Genomic DNA, 27417 nt, shown 5'->3' on the forward strand with positions numbered 1-27417 from the left:
ACTGCGTTTGTTCCAGGGTTCACTGGCATGCGACTTACCAACTGGCCGTTTGCAGGAAGTCCCGGAAGAACTCCTGGTGGCCGGGAAAAGACGGCGGCGGACACGGGCCGACAACTCCGTGAGGTTGAATAAGACGTTCCTCCAGGCGCTTCAGGCGGCCCAGGCCGTCGGCCCCCAGCATTCCCAGCAGGTCCGCATCGGGGCTGTCGCCAGGCGAGCCATTAGCTCCAGGGTCCTTGCACATCTACAAGAAGATGGGCGTGTTTTGCTCCATATTCAGCTTGAATTGCAATTTTAGAGAGTGCCCACAACCTGCTGCTAACCTCAAAGAAAGTGTTTTAGGTGGCTGATAAGGCGCAAATAATTTAACTTCCCCGTGAAAAGTTTGCAGAACATTTGGTACAAATAGGGTGTAATAATAGATGGTAAAATGAACTGGAAATCTCATGTAAAAAATATACAACATAAAGTAGCAAGAAACACGTCAGTAATGAAACATGTTGTGGACCAAAAATCACTTCATATTCTCTACTGCTCGCTAGTGTTACATATCTGAGTTATTGTGTAGGAATATGGGAAACAACTTCAAAAGTACACTTCATTCACTAACAGTAGGGGTGTAACGGTACGTGTATTTGAATTGAACCGTTTCGGTATGTTCGGTTCGGAGGTGTACCGAACGAGTTTCCACACGGACATATTAAGTAGCGTAACGCACATTGTGTAAACAATGCACACCGAGGCACAACACACGCCATGCTAGCAGCTAATGGGCTACGACAGACTGACCATACGTCCTCTTTTCACCGGACATGTCCTCTTTTGCGGAGCTGTCAGGGCGGAGTTTCTTAAATGCCTCGAACGTCCGGCATTTTGAGTTAGGGTTGCGTGTATTTTCAATGTACGTTCAGGGTTAAGAAGGGGTTAAAAACAAAACAAACAGCAGCATTGGTGAGGGAGGGGCAGAGACAGAGAGAGAGAGAGAGAGTTATGATAAACGCGCATGCGTCGCCAGGCTCTGCTTTTTATCCATAGATTTATCACATTTAATGTTTTATTATCTATAGCAGGGGTGTCAAAAGTGTGCCCCGGAGGCCATTTGCGGCCCACAGCTAATGTTTTAAAGGCCCACGGCACATTCTAAAAATACTATTCAAATCAACAAAAACATAACAAAAGTGAAATAAAAAAGCTTAAAGGTTAAATGTCATTTAGAAAAAGTTGCAATGTTGACTAATAAAACAAAGCTGTTTTTTTTTTCTTTCAAACTGTCATTGCTCAAAACATAATATTGAATCAAAATCAATGTTATTATTAGGGATGATGTTTGATAAGAAATTATCGAGTCCGAGCCTATTATTGAATCCTCTTATCAAACCGATTCCTTATCGATTCTCTTATGGAGTCCAGATAGGTTGTTGTATATGGAAAAAAAAACACAATATTTGGTTTAACAAAAGCTCACTTTTATTGTATAAGAAAAAAATAAAATCTAATAAATAAATAAATATTGACTGTAAACCCCTAAAAAAATAAAATAAAAAAAATAAATATTGACTGTTGTTACCCAAAGTATGTTAAGTGGGATTTTTCAGAAAAACAAATATATACAGTAACACAAAAACAACCTGTCTCTGTGATCACTATAGGTGTATAAATAATAATATAGTGTTAAATAAAATCAGTCCCTTGGGCACAAAACTGAAAATAATTCAGCTCTCCAAAAAGTGCACTTCTGCTGCTATTGGAACATAACTGTTTGTTATGATGCTTTGACATTTTTGCACTTTATTTCTTTATTGAAAGAAAATTCTATGAAGAGAAAAGTTGTTTGCAAATGTGGTTACAATGCTAAAAAATGAAAAGTTAAAGCTAAAAAAAGAAATACACTTTATTGAGTTAACATTATTTCTTTATAGGGGGAAAAATGTTATGAGCTAGGGAACATAACAACTACGCTACCCAGCATGCAACGGGAGTGACGAGCATGCGCGGTAGCCCCGAAAAGTGTCGTTGCATGTCGCCAGCCGGCAGCTAAGAATGAGAAGCTGGACGCCACTCGCAGGGCTAGATGGACAGAGGTCGTTGAGTCGATTGACTTTACCCACTCCAGCCGTAAAGCGTGGCAGACCATAAACCAGCTCTCAGGAAGAAGTACACCGCCTCCCAAGTGCCCTGTGACAGCAAACTCCATCGCAGCCCAACTCCTGAAAAATGGCCGCTTCCCAGACGCAGACAAAGAGTTTGCCCGCTCAACATCCCACGAGGTATCCAGTCTCTCTAGGGCGGCCAGTGTTAATGCCAACCTGTCAGGAGATTTCACACCAGCTGAGCTCAAGGACGCTATGGCCAAACTCAAACAAGGCAAGGCACCAGGCTCCGACAACATCCACCCAGAGTTTGTGATCCACCAGAGCGAAATAACATCTGCCTGGCTGCGTGCATTCTTCTCTGCGTGCCTCCGGAGGTCCAAGCTCCCAAGGGCATGGCGACGGGCCGCTGTCATAGCCCTCTTGAAACGCAACAAACCTGCGGATGACCCCAAGTCCTACAGACCAATCTCGTTGCTGTGCGTCCCTTTTAAAATCCTAGAGAGGATGATACACAGCCGAATTGAGCCAGTAGTTGACTCACAACTTCCGAGGGAACAGGCTGGCTTCCGTCGGGGCAGGACTACAGTGGACCAGGTAACCTTTCTCACACAAGATCTCGAGGACAGCTTCCAGGCCAAAACCAAAGCTGGGGTGGTACTACTGGACCTGACTGCTGCTTACGATACCGTCTGGCACCGTGGACTCCACCTGAAGCTGCTGAGAACAATCCCGGACCGTCATATGGTTAACTTCATCATGGAGATGCTGTCAAACCGCAGCTTCATTCTCCAGACCAGTGATGGCCAGCGCAGCAGGCTCAGGAGGCTGAGAAACGGGGTCCCACAAGGGTCTGTCCTCTCACCGATGCTCTTCAACATCTACATCTTTGACCTACCGGTGACGACATCTAGAAGGTATGGATACGCGGATGACCTAGCCATCATGCTACACCGGCCCACATGGAAGGCGGTTGAAGAGGGTCTCAATCAGGACATGGACGTCCTGGCTGCCTACCTTCGAAGCTGGCGACTGCAGCTCAGTAAGGGAAAGACTATATCAGCAGCATTCCACCTCTGCAACAGGGAAGCAAGAAGGGAGCTGGAGATCTTAGTCGACAACAAACCCCTGGAGTTCCAGCAGGCCCCAAAGTACCTGGGCGTACGCTTGGACAGGACACTGTCCTACAAACAACATTTGGATGAAGTGAGGGCTAAAGTAACAGCAAGGGTCTCACTCATCCGGCGCCTAGCTGGTACAACCTGGGGGGCCTCGGCCAAGGTACTACGTATCTCCACACAAGCCCTTGTATTCTCTGCAGCTGAGTACTGTGCCCCAACCTGGTGTAGAAGCCCACATGCCAAGAAGGTCGATACGGCCATCAACAATGCCCTCCGGATCATAAGTGGCTGCCTGAAACCCACCCCCGTGTTCTACCTGCCAGTCCTAGCAGGGATAGCGCCAGCCGGCCTACGGCGAGAGGCCGCTACCCTCGCCCTGGCAAGGAAAGCCCAGGAACACAGCTGGCACCTCCTCCATGAAACCACCACCATGGCAACACCTCCAAGCAGACTCAAGTCCCGCCACCCATACAATCAGGCCGCACAAGAGATGCTTATTTCCATCCCGGAGGATCTGACAACCAAAGCCTGGCTGGCAGCGGAATGGAAGCAGGAGTGGGAGTCAGCAGGACAGACACGCCTACACCATTACATCCAGGATCCTGGAGGTGGCGTGGAGGGAGAAGATCTACCTCGCCGGCAATGGACCCTCCTGAACCGCCTTCGCACAGGGGTTGGTTGCTTCAAAGCGTCCATGAAGAAGTGGGGCCTAACAGACAGTGCAGCGTGTGAGTGCGGGGAGCCTGAGCAGACTGCCGACCACATCATCACCACCTGTCCCCGGCATAGACCACCTTCAGAGGAGGGCCTCTTCCAAGTGGGACCTGAGACGAGGGAGTGGCTACACGACACGAAGATGGACATATGAAGACGATACACGAAAGAAGAAGAAGAAGAAGCTAAGAATGAGGTTATGAGCACGCCGTGAAAGTAAACGTCAAGAACTCGGCCAACACGCCTCGTCTGCATTATTTATAATTAGACAGACAACACATATACAGTGTGATTTTGTTTTGTTTACAAGGAAAGAAAAACAAAAGTTAAAAAAGGGAGATGTGTTGTATATATATGTATGTGCTGCGGTTGCGACAGCTGCCGTAAAGGAGGTGCGTTGCTAGCCTGGTTGCTATGTTTCCGGTTGGTGGTAAAAGTGTTGGTCATGTGTTTTACCCTGCTCAAATCTCTCAGTAAAGTTATTCATTGGATTATACCTTTTGTTTTGAACTTTATTACACCTTGGAGCGCTTTTTCCGGTCAATTGTTTTTCCTGCTTTCGCTATCTGCGCCTAATGACTGAGCTACGTGACGTCATTTCTTGTGATGTCACACGGAGCATTTCTGGTCGGGACGGGATTCGAATAAAGAATCAACTCTTTTTCTTTACTATAGTGGTCTCGATAACGGGTACCGGTTCTCAAAAGGGGATTCGAGTCCGAGGACTCTGTTCTTTTCTTATCGAACAACCGGGAAAACCGGTTTCGAGTATCATCCCTAGTTATTATGAATTATTGACCTATCCAAGGTTCCCATTACTTCACATCAAATATTCCACTAAGAAAAATATTTTTGGTGGAAGATTTTGCAAATTTGGTAAATAAATAACGCAAAAATTTATATTTTGTTGTTTTCTTACTGTACCGAAAATGAACCGAACCGTGACCTCTAAACCGAGGTATGTACCGAACCCAAATTTTTGTGTACCGTTACACCCCTAAGTAATACCCAAACCTAATGTAACGTATTGAAAAAAAAAGAAGAATAAGTGTTTATTACATTTTACAGCAGTGTAAATAGAAACATGCTACAACAGAAAGTAACAGTAAATTAGTAAGTGAATTATTAATAGTTTTGATCAAAAAATACAAACGGCAGAGTACGGGTATTCTTGCCTCATTGTAGCTTTATTTTCTTTTTTTTTATGGGTGATCGGAGCTATTTAGCATTCAGGATCAGAATCAGCTTTATTGTCATTACGCAGGGTAATGAGATTGAGGCCATTCCATACAGTGCGATAAAACAAATGTACACTCTATACAGTGGGTGAAATTAATATTGAAATGAATATGAATATCATTGCTTACCTGAATGAGCTGCTTCAGGAAAAGACGAGCAAAATGTGAGTGGTTTCCTGCAGCTGTCAACTGGCTCATCATTCCTCTGAGAAAGCAGAATAGATCAAAGTTCAAAGAGACACAAAGATTTTCTGGGGGAATTTGTTGACACTTGCCTGATGCGACTCCCAAGAGCAGCGTCGAAGCTCCAGTTGGGCTCCGTGTGGAAGTCCTCCCATTCTCGCAGCACCTCGTAAAAAACGTCTCTGTGAGCAAAAAAAAGAACATGTTTCTCAAAAGGGGAGGATCGTACTCTGACAGTAGACCACAGATCCTTCAGAGCCAGCAGCACTCGTGCAGCCCGGGATCATGACGCTACCACTCGTGCAGCCCGGGATCATGACGCTACCACCCGTGCAGCCCAGGATCATGACGCTACCACCCGTGCAGCCCAGGATCATGACGCTACCACCATGCGTGACTGTAGACAAGACACGTTAGTCTTGCTGCTCACTTGTGTTGACAGATTTTTTAACAATAATGTCTGTGCACTGACTCCTTTTCAGTGGATAGTAAATATATACTACTATAAAAGCCGTACAAGAGGGGTGTCCAAACTTTTTCCACTGAGGGCCGCACACTGAAAAATGTAAGCATGTGGGGGCCATTTTGATATTTTTAAAACCAATACAATACATCGGTTCTTTTTCCACCTTTATGCCTGGTTCACACCAACGGCGCTTGCCGCGCTTTAAAGCGGCGAGCAAAGCGCCGTCATTTTTGTCAATTTTTCCACGAATATCCCGATCGCCGAAGTAATGTTATGCTTTGATACGCTCTGGTACGAATTAGTTGCCGCTTTGTTACCGTTCCTCGCGATTTGATCCCGCTTTGATACGCTTTAAATCACGCTTTGATACGTTTTATTACGCTTTATTGAACTTTATTATGCTTTGATGCGATCATGACGCTTTAAATCAGGCTCTGACACGATTATCAAGCTCTGTTGTGCATTGTTACCACAAAAATAAGAAAACATTTTTGAAAAACTCAGTATACTGTTTTCCACACATTTTTTATATTCATTTATTTTTTCAATTTATCTTTTGTTTCCGTTATATTATGTTTATTATTTATTATGTTTTATATCTTCATTTCTTTTATTTCTTTGTCATCTTAATAAATATCTATCTTTCATTTCTTATGCTAGTTGACAATATAAAAGGCATTTCTTTTATTTTTTATATTCATTTATTTTTTCAATTTCTCTTTTTTTTCCATTATATTATGTTTTATATCTTCATTTCTTTTATTTCTTTGTCATCTTAATAAATATCTATCTTTCATTTCTTATGCTAGTTGACAACAATAAAAGGCATTTATTTTATTTTTTATATTCATTTATTTTTTCAATTTCTCTTTTTTTTTCATTATATTATGTTTTATATCTTAATTTCTTTTATTTCTTTGTCATCTTAATAAATATCTATCTTTCATTTCTTATGCTAGTTGACAATAATAAAAGGCATTTCTTTTAAACGTAACATATTCTCTTTATTATTAACATTTTCATACAGAAAAATGATAGACAGTAATGTCAAAGTGCAACATCAAACAGCAGAAGTACAGAAACAATGATCATCGTATAAAAAAGGCAATGATGCAAAAGAGAATGGATTTGTAATCCTGTGTTGCTTTTACATAAAGTTTCAATGTCACTAGTCAATATCACAGTCACTTCCTATTGCGCTTTGAACCAAGATCTGTTAAGCTTTCCTACACTTTGAGTCAAGCTTTGTCACACTTTGATACGCTCTCAGCGCTTTATTCCATTCTTGACAGAGCGCAGAATTTTTTTAAACCGTTTAAAAAATGTTGCCGAACTTGCCGCATGTCCCGCTTCACTACAAGCTTTCCCACCATCCATTAGGACCCTCACGCTTTAATCAGGCTTTGTTACGCTTTAACGCGTGACCGAGGGCAACGGCTGTTTACGACCTTTTCTTTGAACCGTTTTGTGAACAAAGGCGTCGGCTGTTTACGACCCCCGTCCCTTTAGAAACAGCTGTAGCCATGTTATCAGGGACAGTCCAAATAAAAGAGGAGGCGTACAATCTTTCGTCAGAGCGTGGCGGGACACCGTACAAGGGTACAGGTGTACGCGCTCTCCTCATTGAGCCAAATTTAATTCTGTCTCTGTTTGATTCCTTGCTTCTTTGTCTGTTTAATAGATGTCTTCAGTGTTCAAACCTGACAACACCTTGGCCCCCTAGACACATTTTTTCTCTCAATGTGGCCCCCCGAGTCAAAATATCTGCCCAGCTCTGCTCTAGACGTTATCGGATTTATTGGTATGATGTCATAACTCTGACATCCCCTACTTTTTACCTTTGCTTTTTAAAGGTATGGAAGGCCTTGTCGCTGCTGAAGTTGGAGCGGTTGTCCGTGGCAGGCTGGAAAGGAACCGAGTGGATGAAGGTGGAGACGGACAGAGACAGCTGGGAGACACCAAGAATGCAAAATAAAATGTTGATATCAAAAATCTGCAAAATGATTGTGTGATTGTGTTACCTTGGCTGTGCTTCTGTCCTGCGCCTGACACAAGCGACTTCTCAGATGTGGCGAGAAGGACGCCACTCTCTCGTTCTCCGCCAGAAGACGCAAGGTGCACTTGTCCATGTGCGCCAACAACCTGACACACAACAGCAGTAAATAAGCGCGGGATGTTTTCTGCCAGCGTGCTTGTACATGGAGATGAACACTCACTGGTACTGATTCTCCAGAACCTTCACTGCAAAGTACACACAGTTGTGTACCTGCCTCAGGTAATGTCTCTCCAGCACGTCTGAAATGTGTCAAACACAACAGGGGGTTTATTCCATACCTATTTCTAGTTGATGGTGTTTGGGGGGGGAGGAGCTAACCTGAATTGAGCCCGCACACGCTTTCATCATCAGCGTCATTACTGACAGGAGAGCGAGACGTGAGCAGCTGCATCACAAAGAAAAGCTCCAGAAAAATATTGGGCACCAAGTTCTCTGTAAAACAAAAATACATTTTCCACGATAAATGTTACGTTTTTTGTAGTTTTTTTTTTAACTTGTGATACAACTTTTTCCACTTCCAATGTGATACGGATATTGAAGCACGGTATTGATCCAATACGATATTAAGCATAAATCATACACACTTATATTATTTAGTAGTGTGGAATGTTAAAAACACTTACCTACCGTATTTTTCGGACTATAAGTCGCAGTTTTTTTCATAGTTTTCATGCGACTTATACTCAGGAGCGACTTATGTGTGAAATTATTAACACATTACCGTAAAACAGGGGTCACCAACCTTTTTGAAAGCAAGAGCTACTTATTGGGTAGTGATTAATGCGAAGGGCTACCAGTTTGATACACACTTAAATAAATTGCCAGAAATAGCCAATTTGCTCAATTTACCTTTAACTCTATGTTATTATTAATAATTAATGATATTTACACTTAATTGAACGGTTTAAAAGAGGAGAAAACACGAAAAAAAATGACAATTAAATTTTGAAACATAGTTTATCTTCAATTTCGACTCTTTAAAATTCAAAATTCAACCGAGAAAAAGAAGAGAAAAACTAGCTAATACGAATCTTTTTGAAAAAATGTAAAAAATAATTTATGGAACATCATTAGTAATTTTTCCTGATTAAGATTCATTTTAGAATTTTGATGACGTGTTTTAAATAGGTTAAAATCCAATCTGCACTTTGTTAGAATATATAACAAATTGGACCAAGCTATATTTCTAACAAAGACAAATCATAATTTTTCTAGATTTTCCAGAACAAAAATTTTAAAAGAAATTCAAAAGACTTTGAAATAAGTTTTAAATTTGATTCTACATATTTTCTAGATTTGCCAGAATAATTTCTTTGAATTTTAATCATAATAAGTTTGAAGAAATATTTCACAAATATTATTTGTCGAAAAAACAGAAGCTAAAATGAAGAATTAAATTCAAATGTATTTATTATTCTTTGCAATAAAAAAAATACATTTACTTGAACATTGATTTAAATTGTCAGGAAAGAAGAGGAAGGAATTTAAAAAGGTAAAAAGGTATATGTGTTTAAAAATCCTAAAATCATTTTTAAGGTTGTATTTTTTCTCTAAAATTGTCTTTCTGAAAGTTATAAGAAGCAAAGTAAAAAAATGTATGAATTTATTTAAACAAGTGAAGACCAAGTCTTTAAAATATTTCCTTGGATTTTCAAATTCTATTTGAGTTTTGTCTCTCTTAGAATTAAAAATGTCGGAAAAGCGAGACCAGCTTGCTAGTAAATAAATACAATTTAAAAAATAGAGGCAGCTCACTGGTAAGTGCTGCTATTTGAGCTATTTTTTGAACAGGCCAGCGGGCTACTCATCTGGTCCTTACGGGCTACCTGGTGCCCGCGGGCACCGCGTTGGTGACCCCTGCCGTAAAATATCAAATCATATTATTTGGCTCATTCACGTAAGAGACTAGACCAGGGGTGTCCAAACTTTTTCCACTCAGGGCCGCACACGGAAAAATTTAAGCATGCGGGGGCCATTTTGATATTTTTCATTTTCAAACCATAACAAAATATATGGATTTTTTTTTGTTTAACCTTTATGGCTCTCGGGGACCATAAAGGGTCTCAGTCATTACAACGTTAAAAATAAGTCAAATTATTATTATTTTTTTTTAGAGATGTCTGATAATATCGGCCTGCCGATATTATCGGCCGATATATGCGTTAAAATGTAATATCGGAATCGTTTTTTTTTATTATCGGTATCGGTTTTTTATTTATTTATTTATTATTTTAATTAAATCCACATAAAAAACACAAGATACACTTACAATTAGTGCACCAACCCAAAAAACCTCCCCCCCCATTTACACTCATTCACACAAAAGGGTTGTTTCTTTCTGTTATTAATATTCTGGTTCCTACATTATATATCAATATATATCAATACAGTCTGCAAGGGATACAGTCCGTAAGCACACTTGATTGTGCGTGCTGCTGCTCCACTAATAGTACTAACCTTTAACAGTTAATTTTACTCATTTTCATTCATTACTAGTTTCTATGTAACTGTTTTTATATTGTTGTACTTTCTTTTTTATTCAAGAAAATGTTTTTAATTTATTTATCTTATTTTACTAATTTTTTTAAAAAGTACCTTATCTTCACCATACCTGGTTGTCCAAATTAGGCATAATAATTTGTTAATTCCCCGACTGTATATATTGGTTGATATCGGTATCGGTTGATATCGGTATCGGTAATTAAAGAGTTGGACAATATCGGAATATCGGATATCGGCAAAAAGCCATTATCGGACATCCCTATTTTTATTTATTTAACGCTTACAGTAAATCTCTATATCAACTTCAGGTTGATAAAAAGTAAAAAAAAAAAAAAAAAAAAGGTTTTATGCCTTTTATGTCAAAGACAACTTTGTTTTTTATAGCAAAACTGGAAATATGCAGTATTTAGTAATTAGAGCTCTAAAAGATCAATAATGCAGGACACCATTGATTTTAATTCTTTAATATTTTTGAGAAATCAGTGAAAATATGAATAAAATCCCACTAAATATGTTTGGGATCCAAAAGGTCCCCCACTCATATGTATTAGTTTTTTTTTACTTTCAACACTTAAGTTACGAGATCAACTTCAGATATATCTGTCCATTTTACATTTGAACTATTATTTTGTTTGTTTTTATGCTCTTTTTTCAAAGAAATCTTTGATGTTTTTATGGCAACCACACAATATATGCAATTTTTTTTTACACATAAAACATTTTAAAATGACATTTTTGAAGTAATTGGAGCCTTGAATAGGTCAATAATTCATTATAACAGATTTTTTTTTTTTTTTTTTGGAGCAATAGCAAAAAAAACAAAAATAAAGAAAAAAAACAGCCTACATGGCAGCTTTGTGTCAACATTGCAACTTTTTCTCGTTAGATTTCACCTCATTCAAATTTTTTAATGTTTTTTTTTATTTTTGCAATATTATCAATTTTGCAATTTTTGCAGAATGTGTGGCGGGCCGGTAAACAATTAGCTGCGGGCTGCAAATGGCCCCCGGGCCGCACTTTGGACACCCCTGGACTAGACGTATAAGATTTCATGAGATTTAGCGATTAGGAGTGACAGATTGTTTGGTAAACGTATAGCATGTTCTATATGTTATAGTTATTTGAATGACTCTTACCATAATATGTTACGTTAACATACCAGTTGGTTATTTATGCCTCATATAACGTACACTTATTCAGCCTGTTGTTCACTATTCTTTAGACATTTTAAATTGCCTTTCAAATGTCTATTCTTGCTGTTGGCTTTTATCAAATACATTTCCCCCAAAAATGTGACTTATACTCCAGTGCCACTTATATATGTTTTTTTCCTTCTTTATTATGCATTTTCGGCCGGTGCGACTTATACTCCGAAAAATGCTGTAATTATTATTAACCGCCTGGAATGGACTGTGTGGTGGGAATTGTTTTTTGGGGGAAACCCAGTGGTCAGAATATTTAATTAAATTAAGCTCAGGAGTTGAACAATGCGGACACGTTTGTTACTGGATACTTTCTAACACGCTTCTGCCTTGCAGACTTTGTTGGTGTAAGTCAGACCTGGGCATTCTGCGGCCCGCATCCGGCCCTTTGTGCGTCCCTGCCCGGCCCGCGTGAGGCCAATTATAAATTACAAAATACATTTAAAAAAGTATCTATGTCGAGTGTGCAATACAACGGTGCTGCTTTTGTTTTGAAAATCGTTATTTGTATTACTTCCATGTGGACGTGTGCGTGTGCGTGATTGTGAGTGAATGTGAACAGCTGCAATCACAAATTACAAAATAAAGTTGAAAAAACATCTATGTCGTGCGCGCAATACAACTGTGCTGCTTTTATTTTGAAAAGTATTATTTATGGACGTGTGTAACCTGCGAGTGAAGGTGCACATGCAGCGACAAGTGATGCACGGTTTACACCCGAGACGCTAAAAAGAGAAAAGTTGATAATGAATGGCGTGTTTTCAACAAGACATGGACTGCCAAGCAACGTTCCCTCCAAGGTGCGTGCCTGCGCAATTGCGCACTGCTCAAGCGTCCGCTGCGCGCAGCAAATATATGCCGCGCACCAAATCAAATCCCATCTGAATTCTAAACAAAATAAACATATTTATTCTATGTAATTTTGCAATGCAACTCTGAGTGACAGTGACAACAAGCGGCCCTAACGGTGTTCGTCAACACCGTTCAATTGAACACCGTTCAATTATTGTAACGTCTATCGAGATGCTTCGAGGACAGGAATTATATAGATCACTTTATTGAGCAAAACTGTTTATATTCGGCCATAACCACACCAAAAACATGAGTAAAACACTTCTATCTGGAAAAACTAGTCATTTTCTGCCGTACAAACCAGGCCAAGACCAACTTGTCATCTGTCACCAACACGCATAGCACTAAACCACTGGTGCGTTTATGGCCACACAAAAAGTCGGACAACTCAAACACCACACAAAGTTACACTATGACTCCTCAGTCATACGTGTGCTTATTTTACTGTCATTTATTATTAATGTTAATTTATTTATATTAGTCATGGAATGCTGTTACACACACTATTACTATTATTATTAATTATTATTATTATTTATATTACGGTATATATCAAAAATAATATTGAGCAAAATTTAATTGAAATATTGTCGATGTGGCCCTCCAGCAGTGCTCGGGTTGCTCATGCGGGCCCCGGTAAAAATTAATTGCCCACCCCTGGTGTAAGTAGTATGCAATTATAATTATTTGATACTTGTTGACATTGACAAATGTGCTGTTTTACACTGCTATATTGTCCAATTATTATTATGTATGCCTATGTGCTATTGTGTGCTTAACTGTCGTGTAGCTGCTAGTTCCCTAGTAGCTTATAGCTTAGCATGGTTACCTTTTATAAAAGACTTGACTTCAATTTACAGCCCTTTATGTCACCCGCTGTGCGATACAGTACACTACTAGTCACTTCTCAGCACGTGTGCCTTTTCTATCTTTTTTCACATTTTGACTAGATTTGTCTTTTTTTATAACTTAATATGAGTCGCAAAAAAAACAACAGAACAGCGTGGAAAGAAGGAGAGGATTGCTGTAGAGTTAAAAAAAAAAAAAAAAAAGGCTATTTGCGAGGAGTACATTATTGGTGCTCGCAAGTATGGAAAACTGACAAAGCAAGCTTCGCACCCCAGCAAGATTTAATTGTGATGAGACCAGACTTTTCTAGAAAAATATGCCAAATAAAAACATTTTCAGAGCGGAAAAGAGCTCCCGTTGTCCCTCCCTCTGCCTGCTCCTTTCTTGTCAGCTCCTCCTTTGCCGATGTTAATGCAAGTGGAATTTACTTTTTTTAAATGTTTATTATAGGTGGGTTGCAATCGCGTGACCTTGAGGCACTTCCGGGTTTCAGGCGATGGTCTAAGCTAGAGATGTCTGATAATGGCTGTTTTGCCAATATCCGATATTCCGATAATGTCCAACTCTTAATTACTGATTCCGATATCAAGCGATACCGATATATACAGTCGTGGAATGAACACATTATTATGCCTAATTTTGTTGTGATGCCCCCGCTGGATGCATTAAACAATGTAACAAGGTTTTTCCAAAATAAATCAACTCAAATTATGGAAAAAAGTGCCAACATGGCACTGCCATATTTATTATTCAAGTCACAAAGTGCATTATTTTTTTTTAACATGCCTCAAAACAGCAGCTTGGAATTTGGGACATGCTCTCCCTGGGAGAGCATGAGGAGGTTGAGGTGGGCGGGGGTGGGGGGGGGGATAGCGTGGGGTGTATATTGTAGCGTCCAGGAAGAGTTAGTGCTGCAAGGGATTCTGGGTATTTGTTCTGTTGTGTTTATGTTGTGTTTCGGTGCGGATGTTCTCCCGAAATGTTTTTGTCATTCTTGTTTGGTGTGGGTTGACATATCTGTAAGAGTGTTGAAGTTGTTTATACGGCCCTCAGTGTGACCTGTATGGCTGTTGATCAAGTATGCCTTGCATTCACTTGTGTGTGTGTGAAAAGCCGTAGATATTAAGTGACTGGGCCGGCACGCAAAGGCAGTGCCTTTAAGGTTTACTGGCGCTCTGTACTTCTCCCTACGTTTTAAAAAGTCATACATTTTACTTTTTGAAACCGATACCGATAATTTTGAAACCGATACCGATAATTTCCGATATTACATTTTAAAGCATTCATCGGCCGATAATATCGGCAGTCCGATATTATCGGACATCTCTAGTCTAAGCCCCATTAGGCTAGGCTGATTTCGGAGCGCTATGTGATATTAATACTGTATCGGGACACCACAAATAAATATGACTGCTTGTTCTCGTGGCCACTTACCAGATATACAGGTGCAGTATAGTTCAGCCAGGAGGTCCAGAGCCAAGGCCGAGGTGACTTTAGATGGCTCAGGACACAGGGTCTGCTGGTCTGGCGTTCCTCTGGACCCGACTCGGACCCCTGACTTTGTTGGGGTACTGGGCTCCTCCAAGCAGGGCAGAGGAGCGCATGCTTGCTGGGCGCGCTTCGACCTGGAAACAGGAATGAAGGGGCGATGATGTCAGTGGACACAACACTAGGAACACCTTCACCATCTAAATACACCAAATTACGAGATTGCCTCAAATTACTGAGTTTATTTATTTACTCAGCTGGTAAACTGGGGGGGGTAAAGCATTTATTTGTGAGAATAGACCCCTAAATCCCTTATCTATACTTCCATCCATTTTCAATACCACTTATTAGGGGTGTAACGGTACACAAAAATTTCCGTTCAGTACGTACCTCGGTTTAGAGGTCACGGTTCGGTTCATTTTCGGTACAGTAAGAAAACAACAAAATATACATTTTTGGGTAATTTATTCACCAAATTTGCAAAATCTTCCACCAAAAATATTTTTCTTAGTGTAATATTTGATGTGAAGTAATGGGAACCTTGGATAGGTCAATAATTCATAATAACATTGATTTTGATTCAATATTATGTTTTGAGCAATGACAGTTTGAAAGAAAAAAAAACAGCTTTGTTTTATTAGTCAACATTGCAACTTTTTCTAAAAGTTAAGCTTTTTTATTTCACTTTTGTTATGTTTTTGTTTATTTGAATAGTATTTTTAGAATGTGCCGTGGGCCTTTAAAACATTAGCTGTGGGCCACAAATGGCCTCCGGGGCACACTTTTGACACCCCTGCTATAGATAATAACAAATTAAATGTGATAAATCTATGGATAAAAAGCAGAGCCTGGTGCGCGTTTATCATAACTCTCTCTCTGTCTCTGTCTCTGCCCCTCCCTCACCAATGCTGCTGCACGCACAATTTGTTTTGTTTTTAACCCCTTCTTAACCCTGAACGTACATTGAAAATACACGCAACCCTAACTGAAAATGCCGGACATTTGAGGCATTTAAGAAACTCCGCAAAAGAGGACATGTCCGGTGAAAAGAGGACGTATGGTCAGTCTATCCTAGCCCGTTAGCTGCTAGCATGCCGTGTGTTGTGCCTCGGTGTGCATTGTTTACACAACGTGCGTTACGCTACTTAATATGTCCGTGTGGAAACTCGTTCGGTACACCTCCGAACCGAACCGGAACCCCTGTACCGAAACGGTTCAATACAAATACACGTACCGTTACACCCCTACCACTTATCCTCTGAGTCATGTGTAAACTGGAGCCTGGCATGCTATCATTGTGGTAACATGCTAACAACAACATGAGATATACAGTACAGGCCAAAAGTTTGGACACACCTTCTCATTTCAATGCGTTTTCTTTATTTTCATGACTATTTGCATTGTAGATTGTCACATCAAAACTATGACACCTGTGATGTGAAGTGAAAACCTTTTCAGGTGACTACCACTTGAAGCTCATGGAGAGAATGCCAAGAGTGTGCAAAGCAGTAATCAGAGAAAAGGGTGCCTATTTTGAAGAAACTAGAATATAAAACATGTTTTTTTTTAGTTATTTCACCTTTTTTTGCTAAGTACATAACTCCACATGTGTTCATTCATAGTTTTGATGTGACAATCTACAATGTAAATAGTCATGAAAATAAAGAACATGCATTGAATGAGAAGGTGTGTCCAAACTTTTGGCCTGTACTGTATACCTGCTAAATTTGCTAATAAAAAAAAAAGCTAGCATGCTAAAATACTAATTATAAAATATATTATTCTGTGACGTATAGCTAAAAAATACATGAATAAAGCAATGGTACACAGAGACATGGTTCGCACACAAAGGCATATTTGGCGAGATCTAAAAGGTTCGTAAATTGAAAGGTTCCCAAATATTCATAAATCAAGGTTTCACTGTAGTTGTTAGCAATAATTACAGCAATATAGTGGCTATTTATTCTTCATGGAGTATAATTTTTTTTAATTTTTTCCACTGTAGTTGGATTTGTCTGGACAACAGAATGAAAGCTGCTCCTAATATTTTGGCCCTTTCTTATTGTCCACTGCAATATTAGAAATGTAGGTACAAATACAATACTGCAAACTACTGCCCAACAATAAACATGTACACATCGTCTATTAGGGTTGTACGGTATATCGGTACTGGTATAGCAGTGTTTCCCATAAACTGCCAAGATACCTGTGGTGGTGGGGGCGTGGCTATGGGCGTGGTCACCATGACATCATTGAGTAATTTGCATAATTTACTACAATGATATGATTTTCTCTAAAAAGGCTCAAAAAATGTATACTTACTAATTAATAATAACAGTTTTGTTTTAAACGTCCATCCATCCATCCATTTTACAATATAATTACAACACTTTATGTACATATTTATATACAGATTTGAACAATAACTTATTCACTGAAATATATTTATTAATTGTGGTTCTTACAAAAAATATATCTTATAAAATATAAAAGCTAAAATGTCTCTTAAAGCTCTGCCCCTTTAATTAGTGCATACTAAATAATTTAACTTTAGCCTACTACTACAAGCATATTATTTACCAGCAACATAAAGTGAAACAGAGGCAGAGGTGTCCTGCCACAGTCAGTAACAAATAAACAGAAAACAGTAGTGGTCAAATACAAATAAGGCAACAAGAGAAGTATCCTACACTTCCCTTTTGTAAAGTAAATCTGAACAGCCTATATGGGCATCTACATCAACTATATGATTTGCCTGAGAAGCTGGACAGGACAAAAAAAAAATAAAAAAAATGTGGCGGACGTAATTCTTTTGTGGCGGGCCGCCACAAATAAATGAATGTGTGGGAAACACTGTATAGTATCGCGGTACTAATGAATAAAAAACGGTAGTATACTGTTTGAAAAGTACCGGTTCCCTGGGATGACGGCGTGTCGTCACGTCGTGACATTTGTTAGTTTTACGAGCAGAGGAGCATGTTCGGCAGCGCGCGCACACACAGAGTACTTACAGGCAGACACAGCGTGTAGACAGAAAAGGGAGAACGGACGCATTTTGGCCTAAAAACTGTCGATAAAGGTGAAGTTATAACACTGAAACTTTAAAACATGGCTAGCGGCGAACATCCATCTGCAGTCGGCAGTGTTTTAGCTACTTCTAAATCACCAATCCTCGCCTTCATGGCGACAAATAAAGTATGTTTCTTACAAGTATCATTATCACTGCAGGACGAGGAATAGCTAAACATGCTTCACTACACACCGTAGGAGGATACAATAGCTCACCGCTAACAGCAAGCTAGCACCCCTGAATGTAAAGAAACGCCATGGGTGGATCTACACCTGACATCCACTGTAATGATACCAAGTACAATAGCGTATCTAGTCGATACTACTATGATTACATCCATATTTTTTATCTTCACAAAATATTTTTTCTTTTAAATTCATATTATATTCATAAAGTCAGTAAATACGTCCCTGGACACATGAGGACTTTGAATATGACCAATGTATGATCCTGTAACTACTTGGTATCGGATCGATACCTAAATGTGTGGTATCATCCACGACTAATGTCAAGTATCAAAGAAGAGAAGAATAAGTGATTATTACATTTGAACAGAAGTGTAGATAGAACATGTTAAAAGAGAAAATAAGCAGATATTAACAGTAAATGAACAAGTAGATTAATAATCCATTTTTGCAGTTTGTCCCTCATAATGTGTACAAAATAATAGGTGTATAAATGACACAATATGTTACTGCATACGTCAGCAGACTAATCAGGAGCCTTTGTTTGTTTACTTACTAGTAAAAGACAAGTTGTCTAGTATGTTCACTATTTTATTTAAGGACTAAATTGTTCTTTGATTGCAATAATAAACATATGTTTAATGTACCCGAAGATTTTTTGTTAAAATAAAGCCAATAGACATTTTTTGTGGTCCCCTCATTTAGAAAAGTATCGAAATACATTTTGGTACCGGTACTAAAATATCGGTGTCGGGACAACCCACATCGGTGACAGCATCAGTCAAAAATGAGTGTGTGCCTAATGTTAGCGAGGACCATCAGTGTGTGTGTTGGCTTACTTCTCTCTCTTCAGCAGCGCTCTCTCCTCCATCAGGCTGAGGGGGCTGCTTCGTGTGGACCCGTCAGGACCCTCGGCCTCCCCTGCGGGCGGACCGGGAGCTTTGGTGACGGGCGTGGAGGTGAAACAGGTCTTCGGTTTGGAATGCTGGCGCTCCGCACTCACCGGCGTTGGGTTGATTCTTCTGGAAGGTTTGCTTCCTCTGCAGGGTAAAATGGTTGACAAATGTGAGAGGAGGTGATTGACGGAGGGAAGTGGTAATTGGTACTTACGTGTGGGTGGCAGGTGACGAGCCCACAGGTGGAAAGTCCTCCAGGTTGTTGAGATTGAGCTGACCGACAGACGGAGGTGAGACCTGCTCGCCTCCTCGGCTTGTCCTCCTCCCGCTGTCATCGGTGTGATGTGCTCCTTGTCCCCCCGAGTGTCTTCCCTGACCACCGCTCCTCCTGCGGCCCTTCTGCAGCTCAGGGGAGGACAGCACGAAGTCCCCGAGACTCATCCTCTGGCCGGCCCGCCTCTCGGAGCCCGAAGGCCTGGACGCCGGGCTCCACGTGTTGGAGAAGTTGGGGCTGCTTGTGCACTGGGGGCCCGGCTGAGCGTCGCAGTCCGTCCCGGGGGACACGGACGGCGTGGGGGAAAAGAGCTGGACACGGCTCGCGCTCCGTGAACCGGCGGACCTCCTCTCGGAGAAGCCCTGCGAGTGAGCGGCGGGTCTGAGCCGATTGGGGGTCTTGGCAGGCGTGGCAGGGCCATGGGTGAGGGCTTGGCTGCTCTTGTCCCGCAGGAAGTTGAGGAGGAAAGGGACAAACTCTTGCTTGTGGACCCTCACTTCTGCATCACTGAAGGCCAGTCGGTCATCATCCTGTAATCAAGATACGCACCTCAATATAGGACAGGATTTTTTTTAAAATTAAAAACACTTGGCCCTAATAGTATAGAGCAGGGGTGTCCTAAGTGCAGTCGGGGGGCCATTTGCAGCCCGCAACTCATTTTTTAACAGTCCGCAGTACATTCTGAAAATACTAAACAAGCACAACAAGCAAATAAGCAAACAGGTGAAATGTAGCAAGGAAAAGTTGCTACGTTGAATTGAATTGCTCAAAAAATAATAATGATATATAATGAATAGTGTGCGTGTGTTTGTGTATATACATTATATGTATACGTATATATATATATATATACACGTATATGTATATATATACATATATACACACTATATATATATATATATATATATATATATATATATATATATATATATATATATATATATATATATATATATATACACACACATATATTAGGGGTGTAACGAATGTGTATTTGTATTAGGGATGTCCGATAATGGCTTTTTGCCGATATCCGATATTCCGATATTGTCCAACTCTTTAATTACCGATACCGATATCAACCGATACCGATATCAACCGATATATACAGTCGTGGAATTAACACATTATTATGCCTAATTTGGACAACCAGGTATGGTGAAGATAAGGTACTTTTTTTAAAAATTTGTAAAATAAGATAAATAAATTAAAAACATTTTCTTGAATAAAAAAGAAAGTACAACAATATAAAAAACAGTTACATAGAAACTAGTAATGAATGAAAATTTGTAAAATTAACTGTTAAAGGTTAGCACTATTAGTGGAGCAGCAGCACGCACAATCATGTGTGCTTACGGACTGTATCCCTTGCAGACTGTATTGATATATATTAATATATAATGTAGGAACCAGAATACTAATAACAGAAAGAAACAACCCTTTTGTGTGAATGAGTGTGAATGGGGGAGGGAGGTTTTTTGGGTTGGTGCACTAATTGTAAGTGTATCTTGTGTTTTTTATGTGGATTTAATAAAAAAATAAATAAATAAAAAACATTAAAAAACGATACCGATAATAAAAAAAACAATACCGATAATTTCCGATATTACATTTTAACGCATATATCGGCCGATATATGCGTTAATATCGGCAGGCCGATATTATCGGACATCTTTAATTTGTATTGAACCGTTTCGGTACGGGGGTTCCGGTTCGGTTCGGAGGTGTACCGAACGAGTTTCCACACGGACATATTAAGTAGCGTAACGCCCGTTGTGTAAACAATGCACACCGAGGCACAACACACGGCATGCTAGCAGCTAACGGGCTAGGATAGACTGACCATACGTCCTCTTTTCACCGGACATGTCCTCTTTTGCGGAGCTGTCAGGGCGGAGTTTCTTAAATGCCTCGAATGTCCGGCATTTTGAGTTAGGGTTGCGTGTATTTTCAATGTACGTTCAGGGTTAAGAAGGGGTTAAAAACAAAACAAACAGCAGCATTGGTGAGGGAGGGGCAGAGACAGAGAGAGAGTTATGATAAACGCGCATGCGTCGCCAGGCTCTGCTTTTTATCCATAGATTTATCACATTTAATTTGTTATTATCTATAGCAGGGGTGTCAAAAGTGTGCCCCCGGAGGCCATTTGCGGCCCACAGCTAATGTTTTAAAGGCCCACGGCACATTCTAAAAATACTATTCAAATAAACAAAAACATAACAAAAGTGAAATAAAATTGCTTAAAGGTTAAATGTCATTTAGAAAAAGTTGCAATGTTGACTAATAAAACAAAGCTGCTTTTTTTTTCTTTCAAACTGTCATTGCTCAAAACATAATATTGAATCAAAATCAATGTTATTATGAATTATTGACCTATCCAAGGTTCCCATTACTTCACATCAAATATTACACTAAGAAAAATATTTTTGGTGGAAGATTTTGCAAATTTGGTAAATAAATAACCCAAAAATGTATATTTTGTTGTTTTCTTACTGTACCGAAAATGAACCGAACCGTGACCTCTAAACCGAGGTACGTACCGAACCAAAATTTTTGTGTACCGTTACACCCCTACTATATATATATATATATATGTATATATAAGGGCTGCAACAACTAATCGATTATAAAAATAGTTGGCGATTAATTTAGTCATCGATTCGTTGGATCTATGCTATGCGCATGGGCAGAGGCAATTTATTTTTTTTACTTAAAAAAAATGTTTTGTATTATTATTCTTTTTTTTTTACAAACCTTTATTATAAACTGCAACATTTACAAACAGCTGAGAAACAATAATACAAACAAGTATGGTGCCAGTATGCTGGTTGTTTTCAATAAAATACTGGAAAGGATAGAAATGTATTTGGTCTCTTTTATCCGCTTATTAATCGATTAATCGAAGTAATAATCCACAGATTAATTGATTATCAAATTAATCGTTAGTTGCAGCCCTAATATATATATATATATATATATATATATTATATTATATTAAGTATGTGTGGTGATTTTGTTGTTGTTTATAAGGCATTTGCCTTTGATTAGAACGATCAAACAGCCAGATAAAAGCCAAAAGACGACATAAAAACATGATGTTTACCACAACAACTTTAATAGCTCCATTTAGATGACGTCAGCTGCCATGTTTATTAATATTAGTGCCTATGACGTCATGTTTATTAATAATAGTGCTCATCAGGGCAGGTAATGACTGAGCTAACGCCACGCTGGCTATCATCTACGTAGCTGAGTCCATACTTGAATGACAATATAAATAATAATGTTGGGAAAGTTTGGTTCATTTTAAAGGCATAAAGCTCAAAACGTCAGTGGCTAGCTTGTTAGCCGCGGAGCTAAAAGTTTTGTTTACAATGCGTCACGTGCTGTGTCATCGCCTTTCACCAACTCCGCCAACGCAAAGTGGCGTCTAGTATGTCGACCACGACACTTAGGAGTGTTTCCCACCTACCTGGGCGTTTTGAAGCCATTGCAACACCTTCTTAACGTGCACTTTCCTCGCCAGGACACATTCCAAAAGAGCCGCCATTCTTAGCCAGCTCCGCGCCGGATGCACACAGACCAAGGGGGCGGGGCAACGGGGGCGCATGCGCACGTTGTCACCGGGGGCAAAGGAGGTGCGGTCAACGAGTACGCATGCGCACGTTGTCACCCAGGGCAAAGGAGGTGCGGTCAACGAGCACGCATGCGCACATTGAAAGTGATGACGTCTCCATCCACGTTGGCGCGTGGATTCGTATAAAAGGAATCAATATTAAAGCTTTTAAGTGAAGTTTCTATTTATGGAATATCATTTAGCATAGGACGGTATATATATATATGCAGCAGCAATTTGTATTATTCCTATTCTAGATACATATTATAAAAATATATTTTGACATACACACTAAATTTTATTTTTTAAATTACTTTCATGTCACAAAATAATGTAATCTAGTCGCAAAATGCATCACCTAATTTTATTATCCATAATAATAAAATAAAATTAAAAAAAACTTTCCAAATTCTACCTCTATAAAAAGTATGACATTAATATAAAAATAATTTTTTGAAAAATAGAAATTAATTAAACATCAGGTAATATATATATATATATATATATATATATATATATATATATATATATATATATATATATATATATATATATATATATATATATATATATATATATACCGGTATATATATATATATGTGTATAAATATATATATATAAATATTTATATATATAAATATATATATATATATGTATAAATATATATATATATATATATATATATATATATAAATATTTATATATATAAATATATATAATATATATATATATATATATATATATATATATATATATATAATATATGACGACGGAGGAACAACATCATCATATGTATATGTGTATATATAATATGAATATAAATACATATATATATATATATACATATGCATATATACATATACACATATATAAATATACACATATATATACATATATCCATATATGTACGTATATACATATATATATATATATTTATATATATATATAAGTGTATAAATATGTGATAAATATATATATATATATAAATATATATATAATATATGACGACGGAGGAACAACATCATCATCATCATATGTATATATGTGTATATATAATATGAATATAATTACATATATATATATACATATATGTACACATATATACATATAGATGTATACACATATATATACATATATTCATATGCATATATACATATACACATATATAAATATACACATACATATACATATATCCATATATGTACGTATACATATATGTACACATATATACATATAGATATATATATACACATATGTATACATATATACATATGCATATATACATATACACATTTATACATATGTACGTATATACATATATGTATATATATATAATTATACATATATATATATAGATATGTACACATATTTATACATATATACTGTATATACCGATATATATATATACACATATACATACATATGCATATATACTGTATGTATAAATATATATATATATATATACATAATATATCCGTCGATTTTTAAATGTATTTTTTAAACGTTTTTTTTTAAACTTATGTTTTATGCCCTTTTTGTCAATGAAAACTTTGTTTTTCAAATGTCACAAAGTATTCTATATTTCCCCCCCAAAAAATAGTTAAAAGTGGATTATTTGATGTGAAGTAATTGGAGCCTTGCATATGTCAATAATTCATAACAACATCATTATTATTTTTTGTGTAATTAATCAAAATTGCAACTTTTTCCGGTTACATTTATGTATTATTCCACTTTTTTTATTTATTTTTTTATAAATAGTATTTTTTACAATGTGTCGCGGGGCGTTAAAAAATTAGCTGCTTGCCACAAATGGACCCCAGGCTGCACTTTAAAAAAAACTATTTAAAATCATGCCGTTTCCAAGGTAACATTTCAAAGTGAATTTTGTTGAAATAATAAAAATACTTCAAGATGGATGCTCACACCACAAAACATTTAAATATTCATGAAGGTAATTTCCTTGATGCATTTATATGAGAAAGACAGGATTTAAAAAGAAAAGAAAAAAGGACAATATCACATGTGTCTGTTTGCATGCCGAATGAGTATTTTATTTATAACCAGTTTATAAAAATAAAATACAAAATAATTTCAAAACTGAAGCAAAAAAGGACAAAAGAAAAGAAACACTGTACAAAGCATTGATATGATACAGATGATGTCAACCACATAAATAACTGCAATTATATACAATCAATGCAAAAAAAAAACTAAACAAAAATAAACTCTCACTTGTTACATTCTTTCTGGTTCTGGATCAAAACACACAAATAATCTCAATTACTAAAAAAAAAAAGGTCAAATAAATAGCAGTTTAAATCTAATATAATACATCTCACCATCATTTAAATATGTCAAGTATTAACAGAAAGAAAAAAAAACCTCTTTGCTTTAACACGCCAAGCGTACCCGTGCGATCCTTTCAAAATAAAAGAGCTGCGACTACTTTGTGACAAATAAAAGGCGATAAGGCTACAGCTATACACGCCACTTGCGTACAACGATGACTAAAAACATGATTATCTTTTTTTTTTTTTTTTAAACCCGATTTTTTATCCTCCTTTACTGGGTTTTGTGGATTATTTTACAGGGCTGGGGAGTAAGTTGAAAGGATGGAAGTGAGTCAGGGGAGGAAAAGTGCAGCAGCAGCAGCATATTTTCACACACGCACAAGGAACACAAGTCCCATTCCATCAACCGCTCGTCCTTGGAGAGGAGGCGTTAAGGCGGCTGCTGAGCCCACACCTTCTGGGAGAACACCGAGAAGGACTAAAGCAGCAAAGTCGCACGTCTAAAAGCAGATTTCTACGCCAACGATGAACATTTTTAGCAACGTGATCATCTGCTTTTAACTGTCCAGGTCACTCTAAGGTCTTTTGTGTGCCAACATTAAATAAATACCATGCCAAAATGTATTCATTATTCAATTGAGTCTTTTTGTGTGCCAAAATTAAATAAACACCATGCCAAAATTATTCAATTGAGTCTTTTTGTGTGCCAAAATTAAATAAACACCATGCCAAAATGTGTTCATTATTCAATTGAGTCTTTTTGTGTGCCAAAATTAAATAAATACCATGCCAAAATGTATTTATTATTCAATTGAGTCTTTTTGTGTGCCAAAATTAAATAAATACCATGCCAAAATGTATTTATTATTCAATTGAGTCTTTTTGTGTGCCAAAATTAAATAAATACCATGCCAAAATGTATTCATTATTCAATCGAGTCTTTTTGTGTGCCAAAATTAAATAAACACCATGCCAAAATTATTCAATTGAGTCTTTTTGTGTGCCAAAATTAAATAAACACTATGCCAAAATGTGTTCATTATTCAATTGAGTCTTTTTGTGTGCCAAAATTAAATAAATACCATGCCAAAAGGTATTTATTATTCAATTGAGTCTTTTTGTGTGCCAAAATTAAATAAATACCATGACAATTGAGTCTTTTTGTGTGCCAAAATTAAATAAACACCATGCCAAAATGTATTTATTATTCAATTGAGTCTTTTTGTGTGCCAAAATTAAATAAACACCATGCCAAAATGTGTTCATTATTCAATTGAGTCTTTTTGTGTGCCAAAATTAAATAAATACCATGCCAAAATGTATTCATTATTCAATTGAGTCCTTTTGTGTGCCAAAATTAAATAAATACCATGCCAAAATGTATTCATTATTCAATTGAGTCCTTTTGTGTGCCAAAATTAAATAAATACCATGCCAAAATGTATTTATTATTCAATTGAGTCTTTTTGCGTGCCAAAATTAAATAAATACCATGACAAAATGTATTTATTATTTAATTGAGTCTTTTTGCGTGCCAAAATTAAATAAATACCATGACAATTGAGTCTTTTTGTGTGCCAAAATTAAATAAATACCATGCCAAAATGTGTTGATTATTCAATTGAGTCCTTTTGCGTGCCAAAATTAAATAAACACCATGCCAAAATGTGTTGATTATTCAATTGAGTCTTTTTGTGTGCCAAAATTAAATAAATACCATGCCAAAATGTATTCATTATTCAATTGAGTCCTTTTGTGTGCCAAAATTAAATAAATACCATGCCAAAATGTATTCATTATTCAATTGAGTCCTTTTGTGTGCCAAAATTAAATAAATACCATGCCAAAATGTATTTATTATTCAATTGAGTCTTTTTGCGTGCCAAAATTAAATAAATACCATGACAATTGAGTCTTTTTGTGTGCCAAAATTAAATAAATACCATGACAAAATGTATTTATTATTCAATTGAGTCTTTTTGCGTGCCAAAATTAAATAAATACCATGACAGTTGAGTCTTTTTGTGTGCCAAAATTAAATAAATACCATGCCAAAATGTATTTATTATTCAATTGAGTCCTTTTGCGTGCCAAAATTAAATAAATACCATGCCAAAATGTATTCATTATTCAATTGAGTCTTTTTGTGTGCCAAAATTAAATAAATACCATGCCAAAATGTATTCATTATTCAATTGAGTCTTTTTGTGTGCCAAAATTAAATAAATACCATGCCAAAATGTATTCATTATCCAATCGAGTCAAATGCTTATTTACCGGCACAAGCACTTGGCGGGCAAACAGGCATGTTTGTCGCTGCC

At 37.6% G+C, this 27417-nt stretch overlaps 1 protein-coding gene across 1 annotated transcript in view; it reads right to left on the reverse strand.

Moving 5' to 3' along the window:
• Positions 1-22776, reverse strand: part of LOC133646011 (codanin-1-like) — a 43430-nt gene extending 20654 nt beyond the window's left edge. Inside the window, exons 1-11 of the mRNA XM_062040950.1 lie at positions 22659-22776; positions 19127-19716; positions 18856-19056; positions 14708-14898; positions 8187-8300; positions 8029-8107; positions 7834-7954; positions 7651-7760; positions 5439-5528; positions 5293-5368; positions 39-244 (exon numbers count right to left, since the gene is read on the reverse strand). Coding sequence (XP_061896934.1) covers positions 39-244; positions 5293-5368; positions 5439-5528; positions 7651-7760; positions 7834-7954; positions 8029-8107; positions 8187-8300; positions 14708-14898; positions 18856-19056; positions 19127-19716; positions 22659-22736 — 1856 coding nt within the window. The 5' untranslated portion in view covers positions 22737-22776. The remainder of the gene's footprint in view (positions 1-38; positions 245-5292; positions 5369-5438; positions 5529-7650; positions 7761-7833; positions 7955-8028; positions 8108-8186; positions 8301-14707; positions 14899-18855; positions 19057-19126; positions 19717-22658) is intronic.
• Between the last annotated feature and the right edge of the window lie 4641 nt (positions 22777-27417).

This window comes from Entelurus aequoreus, linkage group LG03, assembly GCF_033978785.1.
Source record: "Entelurus aequoreus isolate RoL-2023_Sb linkage group LG03, RoL_Eaeq_v1.1, whole genome shotgun sequence".
Lineage (NCBI taxonomy): Eukaryota > Metazoa > Chordata > Actinopteri > Syngnathiformes > Syngnathidae > Entelurus > Entelurus aequoreus.